A 21,221-nucleotide genomic window follows, 5' to 3' on the forward strand; every position below is an offset into this window, starting at 1 on the left:
GGACCAAACAATTTCATGCCCTTGAGAAAACATCCATTCCCAGAAATATGAAAAGCTGTTCTCTTAAACTATACTGTTTGAGAGTGGGATAAAACCGGGTGCATTCAGACTAATGAACGGGAAAGCTAAATTTAAAACAGGACAATTAAAAATACATACAGCTAATTTGCGTAGATTGGTCAGCATTTCATTTTGATCTTTAAAGCCAGTGGTATGAATTTTGCTCACAGCACCCTCTTTCTCAGTAAGCCATGCATCAAAAAGGCACTGAAAGAAAATTGGAGAGAACAGAATGAAAAGGCTTCAGTCAGGCCATTCCTAGTGCAATTTTTTGAAGAACACTCCAATTTATAACTGCTAACACTACTCACCTGCTCTTCTGCAAAATGCTGCCATTTACGAAGAATGTCTTGCAGAAGGACCCATCGATCTTCTGTCCATCTGCAGATGGCAGCCCACCGGTCTCCAAAGTGCTAGAAGGAAAGAAACCCACAATAAATATCTTCATTTGGTTATGTTTTTTAAAACAAGACCATCAGATTTCTTACGGTATTACAAATTTTTGTGAAAACACTTTCATAACTCTTTTTTTTTTTACAACCTTAGGTCCTTAAAATATGTTGCATGTCACACTGAAGTAGACATTATCACTGTTTGAGATAAGACTGAAATGGAGAGAATAGGAAAAGCAATAGAGCCAAAAAGAGAGAGATAATTTTAATACTAATCTCCAGACATATTATTCTATTAAGTCTTTGGCAATATGTGCTGAAAAAACAGTTCCAAAATTTTATGATGCCCAAAAATGTAACTACTCGACATGTAATTAGAGCACCCGCATATTTGATCATAGCACTAAAGCTTCCAGTTCTAAAGCAGCACTGTCAACTTAGTTGATCTAAATTCTTTTCTCTTTTACAATGTTGCAGTGAGTTTTATTGGGGAAAAAAATCCTATAAGCTAACAGATGAGCACAAACACCACTGAGGTTTTCTGTAAATTTCTAGTGCATGCTACTACATATGTTTTAAAATTGCACAAACCACTATGTTGCTCCTTTTCCTTTATTTTAGCTGGAGTTAAGCATTATCACTTTATTTTTGTTTTACACTTCAGAGAAAAATGTGTAAGAGAGAGGATGAGAGTTATTACAGCTGTGATGATGCAACTTACTATAAAACTTTTAGCGGATCACTTTACAATGATGTAATTATCCTGCAGTACCAAATGCAAATTATAAAGCTCCTCCCAAATAAGAAACCATTTAAAATGCGTAGGATATTCCATACCTCTGAATTCCTCAAACCTATTTCTTGTCAAAAAAAATAGTTTCTTCCTTTTTTTTCAACAAGAAATAAGGAATTAATTTATTCTTTCACAGAGGCTACAATTTACTGTTAGCAAAAATATAGCATTCAAATAGTGAATTTTTAAAGCCAAGGGTTTAATATATTATCTAACTGAAATGTAGGTACAAGATCCAACTGTATTTTCTATCAGGAATGAAAGAATTTTACATTACACTTCCTAGGAAATGAAAGGTAAGACTTCAAGGCTGCCATTAGAACTTGTGGCTTTGCAAGGCCCACAACTGACATATCAATTTTACGTCAGTCAGCAGATGCTATGCTATGTTTTTTATTTAATGAAAGCAAAAACTATAATAAATCTTACAGATTAAATGGTCAATTGTCATTCCATTGAGTCATATCATATTAGATACTGGCACAGTTTAGAAAAATGAAAATTACCTCTGATCAACTACCACAATAAGGCTAATTTCAAAACTGTGCCCCATCTAAAACAGCTTAAATATGTGACTTTGTAAGACTTGGAAGTATCCATCTGCTGATACTTTTTACTGCATAAATATGAAGTAGGTTTTGAGGCATTTGTTTTGTTTTTTAGATTTAATGTTAAGTCCATGGGTTTGGTCTATATTTGGAATTACATAATGCACATTTGTCTTTTTTCCTAATTTGATGTAGACCAAAAAAAAGTAATTTCCCCAAACAAAGAATTTAATTTTTTACATTAAAATCACTTCAGAGCTGTGTATGTCACTTTTTGATTGCCATAAAACTTAATGTTATTAAAGATTACCAGTTCAAACATTAACTAAAAAAAAGCTAGTTATGCCTGTGAATATTTCAGAAAACTGATTTCAAAATTAACATCCACAAATACTTATTCATGAAACATTTATGCCTTCAACTAATCAGGAAATAAAGTACAGTACAGTAACATATTTTACCCACTCATTTTACCCACTCATCATTAAATAAAATTGCGTCATACAGAACAGTTGCAGAGAATTACTGACAATCAGCTCATCCAAAAAAAATCAAAAAATCAATTTTCTCCATTTACAGAAAATCCATGACCCCATAAATATGYAGAATGAATACTATGAATACTATAATGCACACTCACTAAAGCCTTTTCTCTATAAATTACATTTTGACTAATTTTATTGTGTTGAAAAAAATGCTTATGTAACTGGAATTAGATTTTACCTTTTCTTTTTTACTCACTTCCCAAATAGTGGTTAGAGAATATAAATATTGCTTTTTCCAAACTCTTTTTAAGGAGAACATCAGAAATGTTCTCTAGAATATGAATTAAATGGACCTGTATTTAAGATATACCTACTCCATACCATGCAGCGTCATTTTAGATACTTGATGTTAGAACGCCTACAAAGTTCAGCATAGTGTGGAGGGAYTGACTCCCTCCGAGGAACAGTTAAGCTACACTTAAATTGCTCCCATTTTACCACTAACTGCGTGATTCAGCACCGTCCCATATTAATACATACTTACCACAGAGATATGTAGGTAAGCTGTAACCACTCATAGATCAAGGAATCACATTTAATGAATGTCCTGGTCACTGGTGTACAACCATCATTCTCCTTGATAGCTATTATAGCAATAGCAACAGACACTCAAATAGGTGTTCTGTCAAGTGTGTTCTCAATTACTTTATCCCTTCACATACATCAGCGCATTGCGTTTGATTGCTTAAATAGAAGCTATGCACTGTGCTGCAGCAAACTCCTCACAGACTAAACACCAAACTTAGTTCTTTATTTCTATGCTACTTTTCGTATTGCAGACTTTTATTATATGGCATTCTTTTTATGTTTTATAAATAAAGCAAGAAATCATTTATTTATAAAAAGGACCTTTTTAAAAATATCACATAGTTGACTAATTTTTAAATAGCTCATATATGGGCAGCACATTTTTTAACCAGTATTGTAAAGAATAAGAAATAGTTTGCTCTTAGCATCTATAGTATCACTTTCCAGTATCACTATGATCTACCTTGAAAAGTACTTTTTGCTCAGCTAGAAAATACTAAAAACTCAAGAGTACAAGATCAAATACCTGCCTTTGCCTTTATTCCAAGAAACCCATTGATCTGCATACTAAGCAAGTTTTGCTAAGTCAGTACAAACCTCCATTTTGATTATATCATTCCAAAGAGGCATAAAAACGACCCTGTTTTTGTCACAGTAAGACAATGTGTATATATATATATATATATATATATATATATGTAAAAACAAGTAAAATGGCTAAGTAACTGCACTGATAAAAGGGTTGACACTGTGACCTGCCTTAAACCTGTTATTTTTCATGAGATCATAACAAATGTGACACCAAGATATATTGTGTGGTTAAATCGATTTAAGACACATTTTCAGACCAGAAACATCATGTAAAAGCTGTTTATTTATAAGGTAGGGATTGACTACCAAATCATATGGTGCTCAATTCTACCAGTTTCTTCCCAACAAATGGTATTTCACCCTATAAGTAGCCTGAGTGATGTCTGGAAACTCTGGCTACACAAAGAGTTTTGTTAACAACACCAGGGAAATCAAATCTCCTGAGAAACAGATTGAATTCAGAGTAAAAATCAAAATACCTTCTTGCTCCCTTGAAATGCCTTTCAGAGAAATCTGCCTTTAAAATAAATCTTTTTTGTTTTAAATAAGAGGCCTCTGAAAGAACGTTCTTTATGAATACAAAAAGCTGAAGCTAAAACATTGCAAAAAAATTTTGACCTGCAAAAAGGTCAAATTAAGAAAGCATGGGAATAGGATAAAATGAATAAAAACAATGCAACTCTTGGGAACAGTGGATTGAATGTATAAAAAAGTGAAATAACAAGCCTCAAGTCTGCAACTAATAGAAGAGTTTATCTGGAAGATACTTCTTTATTAAAGTAAGACTAAGTGCTCCTTGCTGTAATGAGGAATGGTGGAAATATGTTTTTATCTATATGCCAAATCTATTAAAGAAAAAAGAAACATTCACTACATTCATTGAGTTTCTCCTGTGCTGCAGTAAGCAGAGTATGCAGGGTTTTTTTTTTAACTTTCTTCAGTTATTTTGACATATTTTTACAAGAACTACCCATATATCATCATCAACCAAAGGATAATACCCTGAATAATAGGAGTACATATGGGACGGTGAGAATGACACTCTCAGGTCCCTGCCCTCAGCAGGGGGAAGGGCCATGGAGAAGCACTTGGCACATCTAACAGAGAGCTCTTTCCAGCACAGGTCCCTGGAGCCTGCTCTCGGAGGGCTCTCATTTGAATAAGCCTGCAAGAGTCCTTCGGCGACTGATGGTCTCCTGGGTATAATTAGAGTAAAAATTCCCTGCCTTTCCTGGCTTCTTTATGGTATTCAGGGATTTCTCTGGGCTAGATGTAATTTCCCATACTTTACTGAGAAAAGAGTCAGACTGCAGCAGCTGTTTTGCTAGTTCAGTCCTCTGGTTTAACAGCGCTAAATACAGATTTGAGTCTTCATCCACAGCTGCATTTTTGATAAGTCCCCGGAATGAAGCTAATGGGGTCTGGGTGTTACACATCTAAATAGCCAGTTCACAGCAGCGGCATAAACACAGAGCCTCACAAAACGTCACATACTATTATATCAAGTGTACAACGTTAAACATAGATTTAATATCTACACTCACCTAGGCTAGCTGTAATCTCACAAACTACCTACTGTCCATAAGAACCACTTTAATTATGTTTACTTTTATTTTTCCAAGCAATGTTAACATATCTATGGATAATTTGTTTCAGGAGACACTTTTGCTTTCTGTACTAGTAACTCTCTTAAATAAGACTCACCCTTTTTTTTTGGCGTATGGAATAAAACTTAACAGCTTCAGCAATGTTAATTTGAAGCCAGTATAAATTCCTGTCAGTCTTTTAAGACTTTTTAAATGTGTAAATATCTTTTATATAACTTTTCAAATTGTTTTATACATACACATTTATTTACCTCTGTCTATAAAATAGCTTAGGAATCACCATCCCAATCCCTTTAAAAAAATCTGGTTTTGTTACTATGAAGATACCACAAAACTGAATTACAGCAGCTTGGAAAATGCAGTCTTGGCAACTATATAGCAATAACTGTTCACTTTCTACAAAATCTGATCCGGATCAATATCTCACTTAGATGGTTTTAATAAGCCTTTGTAAAACAATGCACACTTTTGTTTTTCTCTACTCTAAAAAAACAGGCTGACAGATACATAACCAAGCTTCAGACTTTGCTCCACTGCGCTTTTCTGGCAAATGCGCTAACAAACGAGCGTGCCTGCCACCAGATCACCTCTCTTGTACTTATATTCAATTTGCAAATACCACCCGAAACTCCCTCTCCTCCCCCTGCCCAAATCCAAGCAACCTTCTTGCACACTTAGGAAAGGAGAGATAATATTTTCTAAGGACAGTAAATGGACTGTGGTAACAGTCCTCCTGCACAGAAAGGCATGAAATTTTGCACACCTCCTCATAACAGCTTAAGCCCCATGGCTTTACGTATGTACTGTGTTTTTATTAACACTGACCATTCGGCATGTTTGATCCCAGTATCAGGCACTTCTCCACTAGGCCAGTTACAAATGAAACATTTCTGTTGTATTCCATTCACACACATCTATTTCTATATATTTCTTTAATGGGGTAAACTTACCACAGCAATATCTGAATTCCATTTATTTAAACTGTTAATGTTTGAACTTTGCATTTAATAGCCCAATGTGGGCTCTCATAAAATACTGGCTTAGACACMAATGTCCAAATCAAAACTGTTAAAAGCCCTATTTGCTTGACGATTCAATCATTTTTACTGATGCTTAAATTGACAACCTCATTTTGAGTTTCATGTGTGTTTTTTGCTGGATATCAAATTTGAGTTTTGCTTCAGGCACCTTTTCTGTAGGACTTTGGATTCTAGGTTACAGCTGTAATGCTGGAATGTTTCCCACTTTCCATCCATTTGGATTGCCTGGCTTTCTTCACACAGCTAATTTAAAAATAATTGATTCTGCCTCTTATGACTGGGCATGTGCTGTTTATTTTAGATCTTAGTCATGATCTGATATCTTACTGGAGAACATGCGATTCTGCCAAACTATGAAATTAGATCAAACATGTCCAATAATTCACAGTCCTTTCAACATTTTTTTCCACACTGTTAAAAAAAATCTCAGTTGTACATATTCTAATTTATGTAGTGCAGTAGACATCAAATATCTTTTTATTTTATCATACTTTGTCATAGTCTTCTTTGCTGGAACCTACTGTTTGCCAACATAGAATAACATCCTGGTTAAACTTTTTCCCATTTGTTTTCATATTTCATTTCAATTTTTCACTCTTCCACTTGAGGTATTTTCCTAGTTTACTTTAACTTCTGGAACCATCTGTTTGCAAGGGATCTGCTTTATACTACTGAACACAATACAAGCAGTTGGCAAGAAAGTCTGGAAGATTAAGAAGATTATTGTGACTAGGGATACCAAGGTCCACGTAACTAGATACTGAAGATGAATTTAAACGTGAAGTAATGATTGATAGATCAGAGAGTGCTGCTTTGTTTCCTTGCCTGGGCTGTGCTCCCCAAGTGACTAAGCAATTTCAGTAAAGTATTCAGTAATGTATTTCTGAAGCGTCAGTTCTCAGCATCTCAGGCAAACATATACTACCTATTCTAAGTCCCAGGCTCATTACTAATTTGCTGCTATTGGCACCCAAATTAGCCAGATTAAAGATAGCACACAGATGTCTGTCTGTGCTACAATTATACCTCCCAGCCGAATGGATTGATAGCTTCTCTACAGAAATCTTGGGCTTTAATGATTTAAAAAAACAGAAATCTTATCACTTTCTTGGGTAATAAAAGCAAAATGAAGGAAATTACTTTCTCCTTTCTGAAAGAGTGGAAGGAATCGTAGTTCAAATACTGATGTACTTCTTGAACTGTGAACCTGGAGAACTGACCACCAGCGTAGGATTATCCCTTGTCCTGATTTCAGCCAACATGTCCCAATACTAATAGTCCATTTAAGTTCATCCTGAAGTTACAGTAAAGGGCACTGTATTTTTTTAAGTGTGAGAGACAGTGAAATACTAAACTCTCTTAAAACAAAAGCTAAAAATTGACAAATTTTTAGAACATCTAGGCTACTAGCTTTATTGCAAATGTACCGCTGGTGTGTCATTCATTTAGGGTTTTTCAAATAATTGCCTTTAGAAGACGGGATGGTATTGCCTGGTTGGTTGTTTACACTTTGGGTCAAAAGGCAATTTAGGACAGGTTTGGGTTGCAAAAATGTTGCCATTAACTTCCTCAAATCCTGGTACTCTTAAATGATAAACCATAAAAAAAATGTATGTAGAAGAGGATTTACAGTGAAACAGAGAAATGAAAGTACAGACATACTCAGAGGATCTCCCTTTATTTCCTTTTGACATGATGTTCATAATGAAATGCTGAACTACAAAAACAGTAATAGCTTATAGAATTAGGCAGCGGAAAATTTAGAAATGGTATTTAATGGGAATCACCTTTCTATCATACAGATTTCAAGAAAATAAACTGCAATAAATTTCTTGTTCTGGGTAGTATAAAAGCATGCTTCCATCAGTTGACTCCAGCATCTGGAACTCTGTGTGAGGTAAAGGAATGACAAAAAAGTTATCCATGTAATCTTACATGAGACTGCAAGGTATGATCTTGTGATTTGGATAAGAGTGCCAATAGTAGATTATAGAGTGCTAATAGTAAATTATAGAGAAAGACTATTTTACAAAAAATGATGCGATTGGTTTAGTTGTGCCTTTGATAATCCACTAGAAGACACTCTTTTCTGCATCTGGCACTGCTGTGATAGGAGCCTGAATTGGAAACTTCCTGGAAGAAGTAGTTCAAAGAGATAGAACCTGTGGAGGTTTGCTGCAAATCCTAGTGCAAAGGCAGTTTGAGGGGTCTGCCACAAGTCGGATGGAATAAGGATACACCATAGACTTCTGAAAAAAAGAACACTGATTCAACAGCTATCTAAAAAATGTGTTAGAATTGTGAACAGATAATTTTGTCATAGCAATTTTGAATCCCTATTTTCCCATACAAAGAGTTTTCTCTTTATAGTATCTTCTGATTATTGCCACATAGTCTTGCTCAAAGTATTGCTCATATTGCTCAAAGTCTTGGATTTAGGAAGAGGTATAGTTTAAAGCAGAATACCTAGAAAGACTGAGAGCATGTGAAAAGTCAGAAATTACTCAATAAAAGCTGCATTATGATTCATACTCACAAACAAATTCAGTTCTGTCATTCCTTACTTTAAAAGTTGGCCCTTTCATTTTGCCCTAGTGTTCTTTCAATATCGGACTGTTTATAATGCTATAAATGTACCTTTAGAGAAAGTAAAAATCAGAGAGTGTCTATATCTCATTCTTGAGATGTCCAGAGGTCACATGACCGTGAATACATTTTTCTTGTTTGTGAAACTGATGGGAAAGAAACAATGACCTTCCTCCGAATAATATTTTAAGAGAACATTGTGTTCTTAGTATTGCTTGATAACCATAATTTGGCTACAAAAACATGAATGGACACACATTCACTATTTGATCTTGCTTATTTAAAAAAAATCCCTTGTCAATTTGATGTAGCCATTACTAGCATTAAAAAATCCACACATACTGGGTATCTTTAAAAGGAACATGCCTTTAAGCACTTGTGAGTGGGTGATGATATTTTGTTACAGCAAAATATACCACATGCAAGAATTTCTCATCAGAAGAAAAATCTCTTGTTCTTAAGTAAACTTGCACTCTGCATAACAATGCAGGTTCTTACATGCAATATCCTTCTCCTTGACTACAACAGGGAATCACATTACTTCTGTCAGGAGTAATGAAATAAAAGTTATGAAACAACAAACTCTTTTTGTTGGTCTGGAATACAGATAAAACTTCCTTAAACTTGTTATATACTTCCTTCCATCATCAGAAAGGGGACAGCAGTTGAGTACAGCTTTGACAGGAATTAAAATATTCCTTAAGAATTTTTTTTAAAAGCCAAGATTCCCAAATCAGGTGATGATAATATTGATCCATCCATAAGAATCATAAATTTCATGCTAGTTATATTTAGCACAATATAAATTCAGATTCTCCTGCTCCTCCAGGAAGTAAAACAACAAAACATCTATAGAAAACTTGGGAAAAAAAGTCAAAATCTTACGCAGTATTTAATTTCAGAGAATGAAAACAACAAAGGAAAAGGTGAAAATGATCACTAAATTTCATCCAGAATTTCAGATAATATTAAAGAATACATCCATATTTCTCTCTAAATTACAAGGCATACTACTTTGGCTGCAATAATCAGCATCCTTTTTTTTTTTTCTTTTCTTTTTTTGCAGCAGGGAAGATGCTGCAAATTATCYAGGCCAAACTGACCCTATTATAGCTTTTAATTTCCAATTATGAAAATGTATTTCCTTTATAAATTGCTATAAAAATTGTTTCCTACCAATATAAAGGTTGTTCAATGTGCCTTAAACTGTCTCATGCCTTCCTGCAGTAATAGGGAAAGACACAACTTATTTTCTCTTATATTCAGAAATTTAATAAACAGTTTTTTCATTGTGTTTTTGTCAATAAGACCGCTCATTTTTTTCTTTCCTTTACCAAAATTACCAATATTTTGCACAACAAAACAAATTTACAAGTTTTTCATTGTAGCCCAGATGCAGAAGGCCTAACCCCTTCCACAATTCCTGCACTTAGTTTTTCTATTGGCTTGTGTCTCTAAAAAATAAATAGTAGGCATTCAAGCTACAGCTAGAATAGCAGGGACCAGTTTTCCAGCCCCAGGCTTTGTGTGTCTTTCAAATCAGTCTTCTAACTACACATTGAAAGGAAACTCAGTATTGGATTTCCCCTTGTCCATTCACAGAATGATCTGATCAGATCCTTGGTCTGGATGACTGCAAGACTAAGACTGCTGGGTTCACCAAACCATAGATGCAGTCTTAAAATCTTAGCTAAACATTAAGGAAGCTGAATCTACGACTTGAGAACCAGCTGAAAGTGTAATGTAGCCTTAGCATCAGGTTGTGACTGGCCCTGTCTAAACGTAGTAAGACCCTTCTAAGTAGAGCAAGCAGAATGAGTTTTGTGGATGATACATTTGTTTGGGATAGTATTTTATATTCACGGAAAGCTTTTAATTTTAACATATGGTTTAAAAACATGTCTGTCATTCTTGCTGGATTGCTTCTGCTTTTAATCCCTCCTGCACTGCCTAGTCTCAAAAACATTCCAGAAAGAGCAGTTGTTTAGAAGTCACTAATAAATTAAGCTAGAAACTTATCACTGTGAAAAACAACAGACCTTACTTTTTTATTTTTTGCCTGCTAATCTTGAGCATACTCCTTATATTCACTGGCTTTGGGAGCCATGCAGAAGCTGAAACACAACCCACTTGTTTCATAACATCAGGCAGCCTGTGGTCAAGCTGCAGTTGCATCCACCATCAACTGCAGCGTGATATATAAAGSAACACATCACATATTTATTGGCCAATATTAGCAGAAAACAGGAGAGAATTTTCCTCAAAAGGTCAGATTGACCAAGACTGGCCAAATCCGGAGGTTTGTTATTGATATGATTTTCTTGAAACTACAGGCCAGTGCAATTGATAGGGTCAAAATTCAGTGTCAGCAGTGGTTTGGAATAAAGGGTAAAGACCTGCCATTCCTGTGAAATAGCAACTTCATGCCATCAGTCATACATTGCTCCTAACTGGATGGCTGATATCCTCCACCCTGTGATGAACATGGTTGAATATGTAGTGGGTACTATTTATTTCTCAAAATTCTATGGTACAAGTGATAGTTGTACACCAAGGGAAGGAAAAGACAGAATAAAGCTGCTACAAAATGACTGTAAACAAAATTGACTGAGGAGTGAAAGGGGCAAGATTTTCAAATGTGATTTATTCCCAGGCTACTTTTGAGAATTTTTACTGATAGAAGCAAAGGAAATGTAATACTGGCTCAGTCTAGACCAGCAGTCTATTTGTCAAACAAATGAAACCATTGTGAAGTGTCTCCTTTGCTCAGGAATATATAGTGTGGTCACATTTTGACATATATCAGATATCAAATCTGTTAATCTTACGAAAATACAAATGTGAGGAAACAAAGAGTTTGAGACAATTTTCTGGACAGGTATTTTAGTATAGCTATAAGTAACTCCAAAGTCACCAAAACTTTCAAACATATCAGTCAAATTGAAAGTTGTAATAGAGAACAGAGTAAGATTTTCTGTACTGTCTGAAAGCATTTATTCTCACAGCAGTTTAGTAAGGAAATGTACCTCTTGGTTTTTTTTCTTTTTTTTTCCTCAGGACAAGCACTATTTTAAATAAAGGATTTTTTTTTTTAATACCAAAATACGTGCATCTATCCATCTACATAAAAGTCACATCCTACAAAAATATTTGAGCTCATACCCAGAAATATCTCTTGAGATATACCCAATATTACTAACAATTCTTATTCAACCTTATTAATTCTTAATGCCATCGATTGCTTATTCTCTGAGAGACAGAAGTTCAATCATTACCTGAAGCTGTTCTTCCAGAGCAGCAGTAGCTTTGTCTCCACTGTTTTCATCCACCACCACTACCATGTGGGTAAGAGAATTCACCTTGACTTGTTCCTGTTCCAAATCTTCTTGAAATGCCTATAGTTAAAATATACACATATTAGAAAAGGTATTCCAAACTGCAAAAACTCTGTGCGTTTGAAGTCTCGCTGCCTGATCAATGGGAAAAACTAATCACCTATGAGAGCGCTATAATCTCTATTGATGTGAATAATAAGTAACGTAAGTATATTTTGTTGCATTCACATGTATATGCTAACATAAGCATATTTTGCAGACTTCCATTACTTTCAAGAAAATTACTTACTATTACTCACTCACAAGTCCTAATTCTTCATACAAAATATCAGACTGAAAATCTGGGTTGAGAAAACATTTGTGAAGTTGATGCAGCTGCTAATTTACAGATATCAGTATAGCATGTGTACTGTAGCCTGCACTTTTTAAATAGAACTGGATTCGATTTTATACTTCATATTACCATATTAAAATATTAGAATATTGCAAAGGTTAAAAAAATGTTAAAAATGACATACTCCTTCATTAAACAGCCACATATTATCTTCCGTCTGGCACACCTACAACATTAATAACATAGGATGAAACTACTCAGGAGACGACTCAAGGTCAGGAAAAACCTGCAGCACCCTTGTCTCATTTACCGCAGAAACTAGGAAAGAGACTGAGAGGCATTTTGTGATTTCTGAAAGTCTAAGAAAGAACCTCCTTTCCCTTTAATCCAGTTCCAGCTGCAGGCTGCAATGAGACTGAGGACAATCTTTTGCTGAGAAATAATAACGTGCTGGAAGTGAAAACATTTTTCTCAAACCTGCCCATGTTGACATTTGAATAGTGCCTGACTTTATCAAATTCCTGTGACTCTTCACAGAAATGGCAAGCGTGCACCTCTCCGACCCTCCCGCAATTCCCCAGACTTGATCTAATCAATCGCTGCCCTCCTTCCTCACAGCGCGCAGAGAAGGGCTGGGGGGACTCTGATTCCCGTCCCTTCTCTTCAGGTTACAACTGACAGTGTTTCCCCTCTACACTTCACCTACATCCCAAAACAAAAAAAGAAGAAGAAAAGATTTAAGGTAACACCTTAGAAACATCTCCTTGGTGGTTTTCAGTACCTCCTCTTTATTTTTTTCCCCTTTCATTTGAAGTAAAGAGTGAAACCCTACTTTGCTATAGTTTGTTAACCAAAACTAAACCAGACCAGCTTCTGTCAGATTTTAGTTACCTATCTCCAGCTTTATCTTAGTGCATTAGCAACATTTTAAACTCCTAATATTTATCTGCTATTTTGTGAAAATTTACTGTGTTGTTTTGTTTCTTATGCAACTCTTGAAACGCACCCCTCCCCTGCTCCAAAACCACACATGCAAAACAACATCCTGAGGATCACATCCTGCCTGACACACTTTATAAAGTGTCTGCAGGTAGCTGCTAGCCAGCAGAAGAATGTGTGGAACCAAAGTCCTGGGTTGTGTCCTCCACACTTCAGTAGAGTGTGCTCTAGTGATTAGTGCAAATAAGTATGATAGGCACAGTTTGAAAAATAACATGTCTAACTGTCTATGCCTTGTCACAGTGAAAATCTTGACTGTATTCTGAACTATGTTAATTTTACCAATTTTGCATTTTTTCTACCGGTTCATTCAGCAGAAGAATTCACTTAGGTAGGAGAACGTGTCCTCCCTGAGGATTAGCTAGGCATTTTAAACTTGTTTGGCAAGACATCTTTTATCTAAAAATAACGTGTAACAAAATAAAATAGAATGTGACTATGGGTCACAGAAAAGAAACTCAGACTCTAGTACATTTTTTAGTCATAAATTCCTTACCCTAACACATTTCAGAGTCTTAATTCCTTTGTGGGCACAGCTTTTGAGCCAATATGTTCATAAGAGTCCTCCTTTTTCTGACGTTCATACCTGGGATTGCCGTCTGCTTCAGAGAGTTACGACTGCAACGCAGTTGTGAAGGACTGTGAAGCGTGCCAGACTATGACAACAGGCCSTAGAATTCAGATTTCTCAGCTTTTTATGACCCAACACTTGATCAAGGAAGAGGGGGCAGAGTACTCCTGATCCAGATCACGTAACACAATTTCCTTCTCTCTAGGTCAAATTCCTTATTTCAGCTTTATGACAATAAGTAGATTGCTTCATAAGTCTACAGCTAAGGAGAAGGTGACTTTTATTTCCTGATTAGTGGGTATCTAACAGATGGCATCCTGGAGCAAAACCAGAGGATGAGCGATGCTCTGCAAACGCAGGAGTAGAGGGTACTTTGAAAGTGTGAGTCTCAGACACAGTGTGAAAGACTTGAAGAGACAAGAAACTCACAAAATCAGAAAATTTAGCCATTTGCTGATCCCCAGACAGATACAATTCTCCCTGAGTTAAAGTGGCTGTTCTTGAAACTCAACACTGAGAGTCTGTTTCTACCACAAAACTCACTGGAGACAACCATTTGTATACAGGAGCTTGTTGAAACAGGAATTTACTGAGGACAGTCTTAAGACTGGAGCACACTCAGTTCAAATCATTTAAATTCAAGTTTCTAACAAGCTCTCCTGATGTAGAGAGTGCAATTTTTCAGAGACCTAAAATGTGGGTAGACGTTGAGGGATGGGGACAGCAATAACAACAACAAACCCCACAGGTCCTCTAATTTCAGACCAGAAAGTGACCAAAGCACTACTAATAACCGGAGCAAATAGTCATTTGGATATGAATGTCAACATGAAGAATAGTTATCTAGCAGCAGTGGAGCTTCTACCTTTTTTGACAAAACTTTTTCTTCCGTAAGAACCTATCAATCCCTTGTACTGAAATACAGGACTCAAAGTAAGAAACTTAGAGAAACACACACATGCTTACAAATACCTAAATGTAGCTGTCTGTGTATATGCCCTGCCAGAAGGAGATTGACTTCCCTTTCCCACAGCAGCTTACTACAGACATTTTAGAGACTACTGGAATTTAACGTCACAGACTGGAGAGAGGGGGGAAAAAAAATGGACCATTAACAATATCTTTTGTGAATGTGCTGCCATGTGCAACTGATGTTCAAATACATGAAAATTGGTATGGAGCCCAGAAGCTCAAAATACAATACAGGCACCAAAATTAGCAAATGTCTGCATTTGAGATAGTTAATTAGAAGAGCTTTAAAATATTGTTAATTACACAGCTAAAATAGACTGAAAGGGAGAGTATCCTACATTTAGGAGCAAATCAGCCAAACACACTGAAATACAAATTGCTAATTTTTCCAATTTTAGGGGCTCTGTGTATTAAGAGACAATAGCAGATATTACATTATTTTGATTTTAGAGCCATATGTCAGGTGCCAATCACGTTACAAAGATGCAAATAACTCATCACAGAATGGTCTCTTTTCAGTGTGAGAGAAGACTCTATTTAAAGAAATGTCACAATATCTATATTCTATATATCTAGATATTCTATATATCTATATATTTTATATACAGATATCTATATATTCTATATATCTATATTCTGTATATCTACATAAAAAAAATAAATACTTAAGGTATCCAAGTAACCAAAGAAAATTCCATCCATGATATTTGAACAGGTAGGAAGTTTCTCATTTTATCTCCCCAATTTATCTGAAGTAACACAAAATCCTCACAATAAAAACAAAATTTTCAATGGTATCATAAAAAAAAAAGACATAGATATCCAGAAAAAGTACAATTACCTTAGACACTTAGACTTAGCTTAGACACTTTGAGGCAGTTTAAAGTTAATGAAAACTGTAAATTATATTAACTATAAATTGTAAAATAATGCGTAATAATAAAATGTATAATAATAAACTATCAGTTGCACTAAAAGCACATTTTTGCTTAATCACAAAATTTCTATCTTTACAGAAGTCTATTTAATTTGAAATAATCATGGCCTTCCTATCTTTTAACTCATGGTTCTTCCCAACGATTTCTACAACATTAATACTGAGATGTTCAGAGTCACATGAAACTTTAAGGAAGGCTGAGGGAAGGGTTCTTTTTTGCTTTTTTTGTTCACTTATTTACTTCATACTGAAATGAAGCAAAAACTGTTATTAACATTCCAGAATTTTTATCTTTATGATAGGCAGCTTTGCTACATATAATATGTAATAAAATTATCTGAAACTTTTACTCTGTATTTGAAATATTTGCAAACATGTTGGTCTTCACTTATGAATAAGACAGACTATACACAGAATTTTAACTGAAGTTAAAGATAAAACTTTTTTTTTTTTCACCAAACCAAAACATCTCTCAGTAGAGAAGACAGACTTGAAAAGCAATATGCATAAATAAATAATATTAACTAACTTATCACACCAGGAATGTGGAACTAGTATGTGGGAGAGAAAGTTTTCTATAGTCTTCACTCAGAATATTCAAAAACAAATGAAAATATTACATTTTTTGTTGGTATTCAAATACAAAATGCATGGGAATAGGAAGAAAACTATTGAAGTCTTAATGGTCATGTATTCAAAATCTCTCATGTTTCCTTCTCTAACTACCATTTCATAATTACTTGTGTTCTTTTTAAAGAAAATTTAATGTCAGAATATATGCTTATTTAGCAAAGCCACATAGTGAAACCCATTGTCTCCTCACAGAACAGTGACAGCAGAGATGGCAGCAACAGGCCTAGAATTTCTGTTCTTCTTCAGTAGCACTCCTTAATGGGAATGCAGAAGAATCACCTTTACGTTAGAAGTGGACCGTGCAGTCTCTTGCAGTTTGTGACCTCTCTTTTGAGAAGGCTGCAAAAGCTGGTTTCAGTTTGAAATGGTTTTCGGGGAAGATCTGCCCTCTAGAACCTGGGCGAGCACTGACACAGGCCATGAAGCATCAGACGTTAAAATCTGTCAGATAGTACAGAACTGAACTTCTTTGAACCACTGATGTAGAAACATCAATAGATTATGACTGCAGATCTCCACAACCTCACAGATCTTCTGTGCTTTCTATCCTTGCCTATGTCTTCCGATCATCACCATCATGTGTGTCATGGATGAATATACAAATTTATATATTATATAAATCAAATGCTGCACATAGATAAACGAACGTGCATATGTAGATGCAATTAGGGAACAAGGCTCATTTTAAAATTGAAATTAATATGAAGACAAACAATTTAATCCAGTAAATGAAACAAGTCAGAATTACACAGACTATCCTTTTTTTAAAAAAAATTCTTAATTCTTTCAATTTAAGGAACACTTACCCTTCTGGAATGAGGAAAATTTGGGTCAAAATATCTCTCATACTGCAATTATTGGTTTGTTATTTTTCATTAATTAAATACAGTACTAAAAAATATCTTCTAAAGTTAATGACTTGAGTCTGACTATGCAACAGTGCTGTAGGGCTATATACTCAGAGTACCAGGAGTCCTAACAAGATTAGGCAGCTCAATAATAATAACTAGTGAATCATTGCTACTACAGCACACAAGGGAAAAAATGCAATATGCAAAAGGAAGAAAACACTGGAATTATAAAATCTGATATATTACCAGTGTACTGTGTAAAAAAAGGTATTACCCTATATTCCCGATACTCAAACAAAATTCTAGTAAATTGTTAATATGAAAAAAGGAAGTAAAGGAAATTTATTTTTTATACCAGGAAAAAAGTCAGAGTCATGATACAATCACGACAATACACAAAACCTTTTTAATTGTACAAAACAATCAATGGTAAACCAAATTTTCATATTACTGTTCTCTGTTCTAACGTCAAGGATAGACCTTTCAAAATGTCAGAATTTCACTGTTTTTTGTTTGTTTGTTTGTTTTTGGAAACTGTACATGAATTCAGCAATACAGTACCTAGATATGAATTCAGCAGCAGAGTACCTAAATTCAGTAACATACCTTATGCTCTTCCACTTGACGCTTTAGGTCCTCTAGATCTGGACCTAAGGGCTCCGAATCAATTTTCTTTGTCCTTTGCTCTGTTTTTGTTAGCCAATCAGCCAACTGGGCTAGCTGCTGATTTTGAAGATCCATTAGAATTTTATGCAAACTGTAAAAAAAGAAATAATGACTTAAATTTATACATGAAGAAAACAATAGGCAGAAATGTGTGCCCTGTATACTCACATTTATCTTCACCACGCTTCTTCTTCTTTGAAGAAGAATACAGAGTAGAGACTGTGCAACAGTTTTACAAGTCTTACTCAAATTGTTTCTTCCAGCAAACTTAATTGATACTTAGAAAGACAATCTGTTCAGCAGAGGTTTTGTTTTCAGTATTGAAACCCATTATTTTTGCTGAGATAGAAAAAAGAACTCTTGGGGCATTTCAATTGTTAAAAGGATGTTCATGAGGCTACAACTCAAGCCAGGATAATAAATTCTGTTATCAAACAGGTCACTGAAAATTGTTTGAAGCTGTTTTGAATTAGTCATTGAAAAATTTTTATTAGAAATGCAAGTACTGTTTGTAAGTTATCTGCTGTTAAAGTTTTGGCCTCTGGTTGCCTTTCTATTAGAGCTGTTTGTTTGAAAATTTGAAATTTGTCCTCTCTGGTTTCTTAAAACCGGTACTCTCTACTACAGGTACTTTGAAAAACCCTCATATAGCTCTACTTAACAGCTTCCCCAAATTATAGGTACAGGGGAGATTATTAAATTTTCAGTTATTCAATGGATAATGCTCTAGAGAATTAGGAAGGGAAGTACATCAATTTTGCCTAAAAAAGTATTTAGATTGATCCAAAACAATCTGTCAAGAAATCCATTACAAATCCTTCACATTTCATACTTGCCATCTTTACAAATCCTACAATTTTTATCTTGTTTCTCAGTAATCTAGTCAAATTATCTACTGAGATCATGTAGCAATAATAATGCCATTATTCCTTCCAAAGGAGTAATTGTTCTCCTACTAAGCTCATCAAAAGTATTTTAAAAATAATATATAAACTATGCTTGAGCAATGGAATTAAACTACTTTTATTGCCCATCTCTCATTTAACATGCAGTCTATAACATATTTAACAGGCAAAGCCATTTTTCTCACAGATACCAAACTTGGTGAAACCATTGTATGTTATAATATGTTACTTGCATCTCAAGCACCACTCTTGAAGCAAAAAATTACCATTAACTACTTTCAGAACTCAGCTTGGATATTTGAAAATTTAAATTTAACTTTCACACTGGAGAAAACTGTCCTGTAAGTAAGACTCTAACTTACACTCCTTTAATTCCACTTGTTTCTCAGTTGGCTTCTTGTCTACTGTGACTTACTAAAAGCAGATAGTATCTACCTATATCAAATATTATGCAAACAGTGCTCCTTCTCTACTCATTCTCATCTTTTCTCAGTACGGAACTATCACTGTAATGACATGTTTGAAAAAAAGAGCAGTGGAAAAAATGACTGAAGAAATCGTACTTTTTAAATGTTCCCCTCTATCAAATACAGTAGAGTCAAAGCACTTCAAAATATATATCTAAAAAGAAATAATTTGAAATGCTGTCAGTAGAGTCAATGCATATTAGATACCATTTTTACTTCATGTTCAACTCCATTAATAAAATACAACATTTATCAACTTTATTTATATTGAAAATTGTATAAAAGAGCTTCTTTAAAGCCATTCTTCCTAAAAACAGTAATGAAAGATGTAGTTATGTTATCTGGGAGAAAAAGGAAAATACCTTACTAGAATGAAAATAGAGGATGCTTACAAGATGCAAATTAAGAGAGAGACAATACAAACTAGAATGAATACTACATATATTTAAATGGAAAGACTATAAATATTCAAAATATTTTACTCAACATGTTAGTTTAATTTCAATTTTATGCATTTAATATTACTCCAGCCACACCATTTTCACAGACTAGATGTCAAATTTGCAACACACTTTATATATCTTACAGCTGAGTATTGATAGATGATAGTTTGTCAACCTAAGTCCAGAAATTACTGAAAATATAGACAAAATGAGGAACAGCTATTGTAAATCGTGTCACTATTTGACCCATGTCACCTATACTTTCCCAACTGATATTTCTCCCCAGAAGGACTTTTTAAATGACCAAAACATAAGTATGTTTTCTCCCAAAGGCCCTGCAGAAATGCACACAAGTGCAATGTGTGCACACTGGGGAGTCGACAACTTAAGAAATGCTTGGACAAATCCAAACATTCTGGCATGATTTTGAGGTATGCTCAAGTAAAGCAATTATTTCTGGGTTTGCCTAAACAATTTTGGATTTTCCCAAAACAGTTTGAGCAAATCCAGAAAGTTATAATTTTGAAAATTCATATCAACCTATGTCCAAAGGAAGCACTATTTCTGTATTTTGCCAAATACACCTAAAGGTTTTCAAAAGAAAATAATCACCACAGAAGACTGCATTTGAACATGTAGATAGCTACTTTTGGGGAGACTTTCAAATTCACCTGAATCACCACCTTGATTTGACATTCGTCAACATCATCCTATTTGTAGCCTACTCATAAGTTAAGGCACATGTCTGAAATTTCAACATTTGGATCTTTGAATGTTTTTTATTTTACCTCCTATGTTTCCAACAAACCAGAAGAGTGATAACACGCGTGGTAAATGAGGGACGATCTGGGATACAGAGAAAGTGTGTAAGAAGAGGACAAACGAATCCTGACAAGTACCTGGCTCTGAAGCATACTGAGCATACACCAGCGACACTGCAGTGTACCTGCAGCGTCCCAGTGTACCTGCAGCGCAGTGTCCCAGTGTACCTGGCTCTGAAGCACACGAAGCATACACATGCAGAGCAGTGGCTACAAAAAAAGTGAGGGCCTGCAGGCAAACACTGAAGATTTAAGGAAAAAAGCAGAATAGGCCAGAAGAGGCAACTTTATGGAAATGCTGACTTGCAAACAAATTAAAAGAAATAAAAGTTTGTTTTGAAATAATGTTTTAGTTATGCCCATTTCCTGAATCATTCCTGGCTGGTCCCAGATGGTACCAAGATAGTATCAGCTGTCCTACCTGCAGCTCTGTGAAGCTGTGCTACTTTCCAGAAACTCTGTTTTAATTTGTAAAGATTCCAGTTAGTAGTTCTTGGAAGAAAAAGACTGAAGAAAATAAATTGCTACAGCTAGAAACTGAAACTTCCACAGAACTTCAAACACTGAAAAAAAAAGGTTCCAAGAAACAGGAAATGC

General features: G+C 34.9%; 1 protein-coding gene across 1 annotated transcript in view; it reads right to left on the reverse strand.

Annotated features, from left to right (window-relative positions):
- Positions 1-21,221, reverse strand: part of LOC112969900 (dystrophin) — a gene marked incomplete at its 3' end in the record, with an annotated part of 817,409 nt that overhangs the window by 696,539 nt on the left and 99,649 nt on the right. Inside the window, exons 7-10 of the mRNA XM_026073700.1 lie at positions 17,929-18,079; positions 11,966-12,085; positions 372-473; positions 160-267 (exon numbers count right to left, since the gene is read on the reverse strand). Of these exons, the coding sequence (XP_025929485.1) occupies positions 160-267; positions 372-473; positions 11,966-12,085; positions 17,929-18,079 (481 nt within the window). The remainder of the gene's footprint in view (positions 1-159; positions 268-371; positions 474-11,965; positions 12,086-17,928; positions 18,080-21,221) is intronic.

Source organism: Apteryx rowi, unplaced genomic scaffold (genome assembly GCF_003343035.1).
Source record: "Apteryx rowi isolate R43461 unplaced genomic scaffold, aptRow1 scaffold_373, whole genome shotgun sequence".
NCBI classification, from domain to species: domain Eukaryota; kingdom Metazoa; phylum Chordata; class Aves; order Apterygiformes; family Apterygidae; genus Apteryx; species Apteryx rowi.